The sequence below is a fragment of the Sitophilus oryzae genome, unplaced genomic scaffold (assembly GCF_002938485.1).
Source record: "Sitophilus oryzae breed Bouriz unplaced genomic scaffold, Soryzae_2.0 scaffold_359_pilon_pilon, whole genome shotgun sequence".
In the NCBI taxonomy this organism is placed as follows: Eukaryota; Metazoa; Arthropoda; class Insecta; order Coleoptera; family Curculionidae; genus Sitophilus; species Sitophilus oryzae.
In genome coordinates, this window is record NW_022146928.1 from 1,804,087 (window position 1) to 1,816,675 (window position 12,589).

At 31.1% G+C, this 12,589-nt stretch overlaps 2 protein-coding genes across 4 annotated transcripts in view; one reads left to right on the forward strand and one right to left on the reverse strand.

Annotated features, from left to right (window-relative positions):
• Nucleotides 1-1,282, forward strand: part of LOC115885004 (sperm-associated antigen 6-like) — a 70,942-nt gene extending 69,660 nt beyond the window's left edge. The window contains exons 10-11 of the mRNA XM_030903745.1: nt 493-505; nt 1,013-1,282. Coding sequence (XP_030759605.1) covers nt 493-505; nt 1,013-1,200 — 201 coding nt within the window. The 3' untranslated portion in view covers nt 1,201-1,282. The remainder of the gene's footprint in view (nt 1-492; nt 506-1,012) is intronic.
• Nucleotides 1,283-1,619: 337 nt separating this feature from the next.
• Nucleotides 1,620-12,589, reverse strand: part of LOC115884993 (ATP-binding cassette sub-family D member) — a 132,680-nt gene continuing 121,710 nt past the window's right edge. For all 3 annotated transcript variants that reach the window (XM_030903732.1, XM_030903733.1, XM_030903731.1), the window contains 4 exons: nt 10,792-10,920; nt 10,506-10,716; nt 10,314-10,439; nt 1,620-2,166 (listed from right to left, as the gene is read on the reverse strand). In XM_030903732.1, the coding sequence (XP_030759592.1) occupies nt 1,980-2,166; nt 10,314-10,439; nt 10,506-10,716; nt 10,792-10,920 (653 nt within the window). In that variant the 3' untranslated portion in view covers nt 1,620-1,979. The remainder of the gene's footprint in view (nt 2,167-10,313; nt 10,440-10,505; nt 10,717-10,791; nt 10,921-12,589) is intronic.

Below are 12,589 nucleotides of genomic sequence, written 5' to 3' on the forward strand. Positions count from 1 at the left end.
TATCTGAAATCCAATTTATCAATACCTGTCATCAATAAATATGTTGACTAAATAGTTGTTAGAATGAAATAATAAATTTGAAATGATTTTGTGTCAAGAGTTCAATAGAAACTGTTTTATCCTAATTCTTTCGAACTGTTTTATCCTAATGAACTTTCTACACTCTGTATCCCCGAAACGAAGCATTTTAGGAGATAAATTTATACGAACTTTTTTCTTATCTGCAGAATATGCTGCCAAAGTTTCCCGAATACAATTCGGACCACCCTGTATATGCCCGACGCATTGTTACGCTACTGTAATCGCAAAACATTTTCTGATGCACGTCATCAATCATATCGACATTGACACTAAAGTCTATAAACCTGAGAACTAAATTTTCGAGTTATTGTATTGCATTTCTTGAAATTGTGTTTTGAAAATATGCCGAAGCGTTTAAACAGTCGAAACAAAGAGCTTGTAGCTTCCATGATAAACTATTTTGAACGAAAACGTGACAATAAAAGTAAGTTTGATTGATAAGCACACTATACCATTTTCAAAGTTAGTTTTTATTAAATTCTGTGATTATTAGTTTGTGCATTAATAGCACCCTCTTGTTATTACCATTTATGGCGTTGTAAGATGTACCATCAATAAAAAAATAAATAACCCATAATAACGCTTAGAATAATCTTCATAATGAACTAGTTTTTGCCAATATGTAATAAGTAAAATAAGTTATAAAACAAATAAATAAATTAATTACTAAAATATTAGTTATTAAATTAAAAATAAAAGTAAAAATCTTTAAAAAATGATATAACAAATAGATTGTTTGTCACTTTTAAATTAAGATTCATCTCATAAATCCATCACAATCTGGCAGCGCTGTCGCCATCGTTTGTCACTCAAAATTGATGACGTGCATCGGTAATTGTTTTGCGATTACCATATAGTTTTATTTCCCACATCTAAAACTAAAAAGAAAACAATTTGTCATAAGAGATTATAATTATTAAAAATATTTCAGGTTATCCAGAAAGTATATTGGATAAAGTAGAAGAGTATAGCCCTCACATGATGACAGTCTTACGAGAAACTTCGCAAAATAATGAAGAAATGCAGACGGAAATAATACAAGCTGTTGTTAAAGATGAACTGAGCATAGAGTCTGAATCGGCTACGGATATTGCTGCCCAACCAAACGAAGAAACCTAAAATGCTTTATTTAACAAAACATACAACTGTTTAATATAATCTTTATAAAAACTATATTGTTCCAAATCAATTTTAAAGCACATTTAAAGACTCTTAATTACCTAAAACCTCTATTGGCTGATTATTATAATCCTTTCTACTCGTTTAAAAAAAAGTAAAAGATGTGCGTTTTCATAGAAATAGGGAAATTCAAACAACTTTTGTTGCACATCATTAGTGACACCATGCGTCGTCTTATGGAGTTTGTTGGTGGTCGTATTATGATGTGCAACCAAAGTTATTTTAATTTCCCCATACAGAATTTCGTTTTTGATATTAGACTTTGAAATCATACACGCAAGGGATATGAACGCCCCCAGACGTTGATGCTTGAAATATTTACGAATAATTTACATTTTAAGAAAATAAAACATAATATATAAAATTTATCTTTTAATAGTAAATATTCTTAACAAACACGATTTACTTAAATCCCATAACATTAAATATTTTAAAACACTAACAATAAAAAAATCACAATATTGCACTGTTGTTCTTAATCTAAACCACAAGATAGATAAGCTGATTTTAAATAGACCCTATATATCTAGAATTTTGGCAAAATAAAAGTGGCATTATTTAAAACACATACAGTAGTTCAGTAAAAATAATTCAGCCATTTAACCTGAGATTTTTTTGTTCTAATATGATTTAGTTATATTATTAACTATCCAGTTAAGTTTGGATACATGGAAGACAGATCAATAAATACAATATACAAATTAAAATAACAAATATCGTTATTCGTCGTCATCCTCTCCTAACTGTTTATTGATTTCCTGTATTCTGGCAGTTTTCTCTGGACTGTCTGTTTTTTTAAGCCACTCTTCCTTTTCCTTTTTAAGTTCCAATCTACTTGTGAAATTTAATTCGGAAAATTCCCAGTTACCTTGACCATCAAACTGAAGAATGTGAGTGTGGAATTTCCTAAAATAAAAAATAGTTACTTTAAGAATTAAAAGTTAATAAGTAATCGGTCTTTTAAACCCTCTCCTGTGGTCGAGTAAAACATCCACCCAAACAAAGCTAAGGATTTACAAAAAAAAAGATCGTAGAGCCAATTCTAACATACGGCGCATATGCCGAGCACATTATAACAGCGTCGACAACATTGAATCGAGACAGTTACTATGGTATGGGCACATAAAAAGAATGGGAGAGGAAAGATGGCCAAAAAGAGCTAACTACGTGGTTACGCATGGAGTACACCAGTACATGAGAGATAGAGCTCTTTAAGGACGAATAATGGCAAAACCGTACGATATGGAGGTCGAAATGGGGGATACGGCAGAAGTTGTAGGGCCCCCGCTTTATACAAGGTGTCCCAGAAATAAGTGCAAGTATTTTAACTGGTAGTATAGTACAACCCCAGAAACATGCCTATGAGTTTTTTTTTCGCAAAAAAAAATATTGAAAATTCGGAATTTTTTGAACAAATTTTTGGAATTTTTTTTAGTTTTTTATTACTACTAAGTAAAACTAAGTAAAATAACTCCGTTATTTTTGAAAAACGATACAGAGAATAAAGAGAACACATATTTGAAAAACGATAAAGAGAAAATGTGTTTCTTTTCTCGAGATCTACCACCTCTTAAAATACTTGCACTTATTTCTGGGACACCCTGACAGGGTCGCTGATATGAATGATGGAACGGTCGATTATTAGGTAAATATCGCAAAAAGTTAAATATAAAAGTTATTGGGCCCAGGCTGAGCGTGCATTAGAAGTTTCTAGAGAACCATAATATCTAGATCGAAAATTTTTTGCATATTACTGTTTCACAAAGAGATCTATCGATTAAAAATATTTTCAATATGGCGGCACTTCCGGAAATACCGGAAGTTGACAGCAACTTTCTTATTTTAAATGGGTACCCCCATTTTTTATTACATACTTAAATTCTCTGTAAAATTTTGTGAATTTTGATCTCAAACACTCTATACCTAACATTAACCGTTTTTGAGAAGAAAAAAAAATAATATTTTTGGAGGAAAAAAACTGTCTGTCAAAAAAAATTGTATAGCCTAAACGTCAAATTTAGCGATTACCACAGCCACTGGGACAAAAAGAGAAGACATGTGGCTATCTATTTCAAAAATTAAAATGTTCAAATGTCATATAGTATTGGCCGTAGCTGTCATAGAATTGATAAACTTAATTGAACGATTAAAAAATTATCATAAATCATTTTTTTTTAAATGGAAACCCACTTTTTTTCACTAGTGAAAAGGTTTTTTAATTCGTTATTTTTTGATTATACATATTCCTATACCTAAAAAAAAGTTATTTAAGATTTAGTTTTAAAGCGTAATTTGTTCTTGATTTTAGTTAGCTTCCTTTGACATTGTGTCAAACCATCAGACAATTTATTTCCTTCTGTCAAAAAACTAATTATTTGAATTTCGTATAGTATTATAAATACTGCTGGTAAAACTTTATAGTGTATTTATAAAAATATATCTCGTATTTTAGTGATAGCTAGTGGCAATATGACATTGATAGATATAGTTTTACATCGCGAGACGTTTAAAGGCTTAGGCTACTGGTTAAAAAAACAAAAAAATATACCCTTTAAAACTAAATTTTAAATAACTTAAAAACCATTTATTTTAGGTATAGGAACATGTATAATCAAAAAGTCACGAATTAAAAAACCTTTTCACTAGTGAAATAAAAAAAGTGGGTTTCCATTTAAAAAAAATGATTTATGATAATTTTTAATCGCTCAATTCTATGAGAGCTATGGCCATGATTATATGACATTCGAACAATTTAATTTTTGAAATAGATAGCCACGTTTTCTCTTTATGGCACAGTGGCTGTGGTAATCACTAAATTTGACGTTTAAGCTATACCCATATTTTTGACAGGCAGTTTTTTTTCGTTCAAAAATTTTAAATATTTTTTTTCTCAAAAACGGTCAATGTTAGACATAGAGTGTTTAATATCAAAATTCATAAAATTTTACAGAGAATTTAAGTATGTGATAAAAAATGGGAGCACCCATTTAAAATAAGAAAGTTGTTGTCAACTTCCGGTATTTTCGGAAGTGCCGCCATATTGAAAATATTTTTGATCGAGATCTCGTTGTGAAACTATGACGTGCAAGAAATCTCCGAGCTAGATGTTGTAGTTCTCTAGAAACTTCTAATGCACGCTCAGCCTGGGACACCCTGTACATCAATTTAGATATCATAAAGCCGTGGCACATTTCATTTTTTTAAATGGAACCCCCTGTAAATTATTGCATATTTTGGTTCTTTCTTCAATTCTAAGCAGAAATCGAGATACACACAATGTACCTTAAACCAACCGTTTTCGAATTATTAACTTTTGAAAATGTCACTTAACCAATTCAATTTAACTAATTTCGATGTGTTCGGTTTCATTTAACGATGCCATTCTGCGGAAACTGTGACATTTAATAATATTTGACATTAGTTTTCAAGTTAGCATTTATAGATGTATAAAATGAGATTATATCAAGTCTGGAAATTACAAAATTTTCATTTAACAACTCAAAATCAAAACTTCATGATTCGGAAATTGTTGAATTTAGGTACATTATGTGTATTACAATTATAATTACTCCTCCCCCACGTCTCTTAGCAATATGCACAGATTCTCGGTTTATTTCACACGTTTGGCAATGTTTTTACTCTTCCCTCTTTGTTCACTATATTATAAACGCATTGTACTCTTTTTATATACAGAAATCTCGACCCAAAACTAACCGTTGCCACCCTTTAGTATACAAGGTGGCGCACCTCATTCGCCTCGGCTAACTATACACAAACGGAAAGATTTTTTGAAATGTACAGGGTGTGTCAGAACCATAGACTTAAAATAAAATACAGACTGAGCATCTCATTCATAAATAGCTGGAAAGTGTGGTCAGACAATATCTTGTTATTGTTGTGTTATTGTTTTAGGCTCTAACGAGTGCGACACGGGCGATAGATAGGTTGTCTTCGTCGTAACGGTCGTTCCCTGACGACTCTGACGAAGAATGCAACACTGTCTTTCGTTCCTTAGTACACCTGAACTCTCCGTACCATAGCCGGGTAATTTTTTTATTTTAATGAAGCTATAATTCAATTAAAAATATATCGTATTTAACTTTTTTATATTTTATTAAGATTTAGGAGAGGTCTTTTAAATAAAAGTTTAGAAAAAAACGTCCAAAAACGATGACATAAATTAGGATTGATTGACACATTCAATTGTTTTTGGTCACTTCCTGTATCATCGGAAATGACTATAACTTCTGATTTTTAAATGGCACCCTAGGTATATCTCTACTTTATTCGATAGAAAATGACACGCTGAATAGAATGACATATCATATGTCAACTTTTGGCATTTTCTCATATGGTTTAATTGAAATTGTAACACGCGGTTTAACTACAATTGGATTCGAAATACCAAGTATCAAATATTCATAAATTATTGACGGTGATTATTCTTTAGCCTTATATATATATTTTTTTTTAGTTGTTTCTCGGGTCTGGTGGCTATGGTTAGATTAAAACAATAGTTTTTCTACGACGTTTCGCATTTATTGTGTAACTCTTCTTCAGTTTTTTTCCCTATGGTCTTTCCTATGTCTACAAAACAATTTTAAGTCAATAAATATTCATAACATTAAAACAAATATAAAAACAAAAGCACAAAAATTAAAATATTGACACATCATATTATCTTACCCAGTTAAAAGTGAACAATGTATATTCATTTAATTATATAATACCATCCATTCAATTATGTATTAAAATAAAATCAAAAAATATTAAAAGATATTAAAAAACATTAAAAAATATTAAAAAATAAAAAAGTGATAGCGTACCTTGGAGTGTTTAATACTGTTTCTTTACTGATACTAATACTCATAAATAAATGCTTTTTCGAAATATGCTAATGAGTCACCCTTGTTCCATTTGAAAAAATTGACATATGATTAAAAATACGATTTGTACATCTTTTAACCGGCCTAGACAAGACACGAAAAACATTAGACGGTCAAAACTATTTTTCCAAGGCTCCTTGATTAAAACTTAGTGTTTTTAACACCGCCATGGCATCCTGGATTGAAATTTAAAATACGATTGGTTTTTAACCGACAATGACAAAAGTTGACATATGATATTCATTCTATTAATAATAATTAAAAATAATTAATTTATGTCATATACTAACATACAAATCTGTTTTTTTTATTTGAAAAAATAAAAAAGTTATAGGGGTGAGCCACTTTTGAGACGCACCCGGTATATTAAAAAATAATGTGTCATAATGTAATATAATTTTAAAATTGTTATTTTAGATTCTGAAGATAAAGAAGTTTTAGAATAAACCGGAATATATTTTTAATAAAAACATGATTAATTTTTTAACCGATGCCTAATATAATTTATCTTGTATAATAACAGGGTTATAATTATGATTTTTTTACAAACACTTTTATATACTCTGTTTTTTTTCTCAGGTAAGATTTCGACAGACGATGACAGAAGAAAAGCAGATGACGTCCCATACCAATCTATTTATTTTACTAAAAAAAGTTTCTAATAATTTTTAAGTTATCTATGGATGGGTTTAAATATAAATCCGTCATGCGTCGTGTCTTGTTGTTTTTAACCAGTTTTATTGGTTTATTTAAAAAATGACAGATCGTATTTCAATTTTATTGGTTTGACGGAAAGATGAACGACAAATGGACGCCGATGCGTATGAACAGGCCTTTAGATTTTTGTCATTTTTGACGTTTGTCAAAGTCTTGCCAAATTATAGGTTATAATTTTGTGTCAACTTTTGTTAAATACCCTGCGTTTTGGAAGATGATGCATTTTGATTTGTATTATTACGCGTGTTTTGTGTCTTTTGAAGTCAAGTGGAGGGAAAATCGAGTGAAAATTAACTGTAGACCCAGAGCACAGTTTATGGTTAATACTCGCCAGGCAGAAAGTCTTATACACCAATGAAGTTGCCATCGATAAAGTTTGTATACCATTTCGTCGTAGATAAGTGCATCTCGTATAATATGGTAGAAGGATCAAACTAAACACATACTAAAAACTGAGTAGCTGTAAAATATCGACATCGCACGATAGGTAAATAATGGATTTTAGTACTGCAGAAAAATGATGTCAAAAGGTAGGTACTGGTATATTCCTGTGGAATATTACAAATTTGTATTTGTACATAAGTTATATTGATAAATATAATCATAATTGCGGGTAGTTTCATAAAGCTTGAAAGTAAATAATAGTTCTTTTTTATATTTTTTTGGTATGTAGTGTCTTGTTCTTGTTTGTTTTGTATTAACACATACCGTTTTTATTAAATAAAATAACTCGATTACATTTTTTCAGTTTTATACAGTTTTTTTCACAATATTGTGAAGTAATCACTTGTCATCTTGTCAATCAAATTTTAAATATTTCCTGCTATGCGTTCCAGTTGTACCAACTTATTTCTTTGTAAAATAAAATAAACTACTTTGAAATTAAAATGACAGACACATCTATCACTGTCAAGGATCTTCTCGTTGGACAGACTATATAAATGATTATGTAATAGAAAAAATTCAGATTTTACATTTTACTAAAATATTATATAAATAAGCGCCTTTCTACAACAACGCCACTGACTCCCAATTGGTAAATTGAGAGTTGCCTACCGGTCGAAAGTCGTTTCAAGTCCTAAACTTTGCTTTATATTAAACTATTTTCTTTATCCTAAATCTTAATAATATAAAAAAGTTTAAATACGATATATTTTTAATTGAATTATAGCTTCATTAAAATTAAAAAAAATACCCGCCTATGATACGGAGAGTGCAGGTGCACTGAAGAAACAAAAGACAGTGTTGCGTTGGACGGCAGAGCCGTCAGGAAACGACCGTTACGACGGAGACAGCCTATCTATCGCTCGTGTCGCACTCGTTAGAGCCAAAAACAATAACACAACAATAACAAGACGTTGTCTGTCCGCATCTTCCAGCTATTTATGAATGAGATGCTCAGTCTATATTTTATTCTAAGTCTATGTCCTTTTTACATAGTATTCGACTTATAATTAAGTAGTATAAGGACTATTTATGGAATATTAAAACCTACTTTATTAAAATGCAGTATTAATATATCAATATATGTGTATAATAAGTAAAAAAATATTGATAATATTAAAGACGTGACAACATAGGCTGGACGAGGAAGGTTTGGTCGGCTGCGGTCGAGTGTACCCAGAAGTAAACATGTGTACAAAAATGATTGTTTGACCGCGTTCAGATGTAAATAGTGTAGTCTATATTTTATTTTAAGTCTCTGGTCAGAACTAAGATCCCTACCAAAGTTATATTTTTTCTTATGGAACTCCCGCTATTTTATTTCATTTTTTGATTCTAGGACATAAAATAAGAGATTTATTATAAGGGTTTAATATGTCTAAAAGCTTTGGTTTTTGAGATATTTAAAGATATTTAAATATGCATGCTATAATAAAAAAAGGTTGTTAACACCCTGTACTTTTCAGAATTAATTCTTGTGCTGACTTTTAAGTCAGAGAAATAAACTTTACTAAAAAATTTGATTGCTTCCTTATTCTGTATACAGGGTTGTCAAAAACTGCTGGTCTATTTTAAATATTTATTTTACATAAAAACTTCGTTATTTCAAATGCAACACTCATTTTTTATAAATAAGTCGAAGCAGATTTCAATGCACTTTCAAACTATATTAGGGTTAGGGTATACCTACCTGGCTTAGATTTTGAATAAAAAACGATTTTTCAATAAAATGGGAACGAAGATGGCTGGTGTCGCCATGACAATTTTCTGAGCCAGATAGTTATAAGAAACTCTAATAGAGTTTGAAAGAGCATTTAAATCTGCTTCGACTTATTTTAAAAAATACAGAGTGTCGCATTTGAAATAACGAAGTTTTTAAGTAAAAGAAATATTTAAAATTGACCAGCAGTTTTTGATACCCCTGTAGACATTTAAGAAAGCAATAAATTTTTTTAGTAAAATTCTGAAAAGTAATGTTCAGAGTGTTAACAAACTTTTGTATTATAACATGCATATTTAAATATCTCTAAATATCTCAAGTGGCCGCCCGCGCCGGCCGGCCGTAGCGCAAGGAGTAGTGTGTCGATCTGCGGTGCGAGAGATGGGATGGTACTGGGTTCGATCCTCAACCAGTACGGTCGCTTTATTTATTTAAATAAAAATATTGATATAACTAAATAGAGCGACCAGCTAGCCGCCACCTCAAGAAAGGCAATGGCAAACCACCTTGAGTATATTTGCCTTGTACAGCCTCTCAAATAGTGCCGTTCGGATTCGGCGATAAACTGTAGGTCCCGTGTACTTGTAAAACACTGATGAAACACATCACAAGTACATGCGAGAGGTAGCCGACGCTCTATATAGGGTATGGCACTGTAAGAAGAAATATCTCAAAAACCAAAGCCATTTAAGACATATTAAACGCTTATAATAAATTCCTTATTTTATGTCCTAGAATCTGTAATAAATGTATGAAATTTCTATTATTTGTTTTAGATATTCAAATATTTTATTAGTTTTTTTCAGTAGTAAAAAATGTAAATAACGTATATTTATACGAATGTGGAATGTTCAATGCTTTGTTTATTTAACATCATGTTATTTTATGAACTTTATCTTAATACGAAGAATAAATGTTAGTGTAATTTTGACCACTCAACTAAGTAGTTTTATTTCAAATAATAAATACTAAATTATCACAGAATCCAAAAATGAAATAAAATACCGGGTGTTCCATAAGAAAAACTACACAATTTGGTAAGGATCTTAGTTCTGACACACCCAGTACGTTTCAAAATAATTTTAAATTATGCACATTTTCTTCTCACATATATCCATAAAAATTTTATTTCTACATCTTCCCATTTTCGTATAATTAACCGAGGCAAATGCGATGCGCCACCCTGTATATTAAGCTAAAACAAATCAATCTAACCGGTTAGTCGATCTTTTATAAGTACATCTCTATGGTCGTGATTAATTTAATTTAAAAATGTAATAACAAACCATAATGTAGGCCTGTGGGTAATAGTAAGCAGTGTGATGCCCATGTCAATTGCTGTCTGGTACATGTTGCTTTCTACATCAATAGAGACTGCTGAGGTGCATTCATCTAATAATGCATATTTTGGTCTAAAAAACGAAAACAAATATTCGTAGTAAACGTAATAAAGCTCTCTGTTCTGTAATTTTACTCACTTGTGATAGAATAACCTTGCAATAGCCATCCTTTGCTTCTCTCCACCAGAGAGAATATCTGTCCAGTCTTTGACCTCGTGGAAAGTATCTCTTTCTACAATATGCTCTAAATATACTAAACGCATTATTTTCCTTAAATCTTCTTCCGAAATTTGTTTATTAATCATGTCAGCGTAAGTATCTGGATAGATGATTTGGTCCCTTAAATTCCCTGGAAAGATACTAATCAATTACGAGTATAGGAGCTACAAAAGAATGACTTGCTAAAAAATACTAGTACACATACCAATGACCATATAGGGCCTTTGAGGTATATAAAACATTGCATTTTTCGGAGTGGTAAGTTCACCGCCATACACTGGCCAAAGACCGCTTAGGATTCTAAATAAGCTGGATTTTCCACACCCATTTGGACCTATAAACACAGAAGATATGTGAATATACAGGGTTAGTCAACCAGTAGCGTGCCGTGTGTAAAAGGGCGGGGTGGGCGAGCTATGTTGAGGTTGCGATTTCGCTAGGGCGCGTCAAGCTTGATTTTCATGCATCCGTTGTCCGACGATACGTTGATACGATATTAATTTTATTGATAGAATTTAAAGACTTTGATTGGTTAGAAAATAACGCAGTTTTTAAATTTATTGCATTTTCATGCCTCCGTTTATCCATGGTTTATCCATGCCTCCGTTATTGACGGGTCCATTGACGGGCTGAAGTAAAATATTTACGGATGAAAAGTGGCGCGAAAACGCTATGACCAATCAGAGCACCGTCGAATCATCGTATCAATGTATAACGGATGCATGAAAATCAAGCTTCACTCAGTCAGAGCTAAGGGCGGAGGTGGCAATCGCCCCCCCCCCCGTGCCCCCTATACGGGACGCCACTGTAGTCAACCGAATTTATAAATAAAAGCTGTCGTTATAAATGGAGTGCTGCATTTTTTCAGTAGGCTTTGTATATCATCTCCAATTAAAAATTAATTTATTTATTTGATTTTGTAATATAGTAAAGAAAAAAATTCACTTGTTCTCACTCGCTCTGTATATACTGTACAAGATACCCTCGTTAGTAAGTATATGTTTTGAAAAAAGCATTATTAGAAAATACTTTACCAATTATAAAATATAAAAATGTGATTTCGTGAAATTTAAATTAATTATTTTAAGAGAACTTTAAATGTGTCTAAAACACAGTAAAAATATTTGAAACTGAATACAGGGTCGCTGTTATGCAGGGTTGGAAAAAATCATGATTTTTTTTATTTTAATAGAAAACATTATTTAAATCGGATTTCCAAATAATTAGGACTTAATTCCAATTAAATTCTTATCATAAATGGTTAAATCGTCATAACTCTGCCCAATACTGACAACATTAAAAATTCTACGGCGCGTGTCATTTTCCCAGACATCGGTCACCAATATATTCTGCAAAAAAAGTCGCTCGCTTCAGATCAAAAGGATTTTTTTGAAATGCCACAAGAGTATTAATTTTTGTCATTTCAACGCCTAGGCATAAAAGTAAATCGCTTTTACGCCTAAGCACAAAAGTACCAAAATATATTATTAAACTGATATTAAGCGTCAATTTCAACGAGTGTACAAATTGTTACTCGATTACTTACAAAGCATTACTTTTTATATTATTTGCAACGTTTGAAATTGATTAAAAAATTATTTGTAATGCTTAATTTGTATAAAAATATAGTATATTCTACTCGGAGTAAAAATGTACTTTTGTGCGTCCCTGTTTACGCTATATAGTCCGTCAAACGTACAACCTCGTCAAAAAAGTATAATTTTTACTCCTTACACAATACATTCAATTTGTTCGGAAATAGTCTTAAGTCGAGAATGAAATTAGTATTATCTATTGTCAAAGTGTAAAATAAAAAGATATAAAACAGCATATTTTCTCACAACGATTTGAAGATATAGTCTAACATCAAAAGAACCTTTTTCTGCACTAGAGGTTGCGAATGGAATCTATTCGAACAACATTTTTTTGTCACTTATACATAAATTTCAAAATAAATCCCTGCCCTTTAGAAGTCTAATGGATTCATACGAAATTACTTCAAA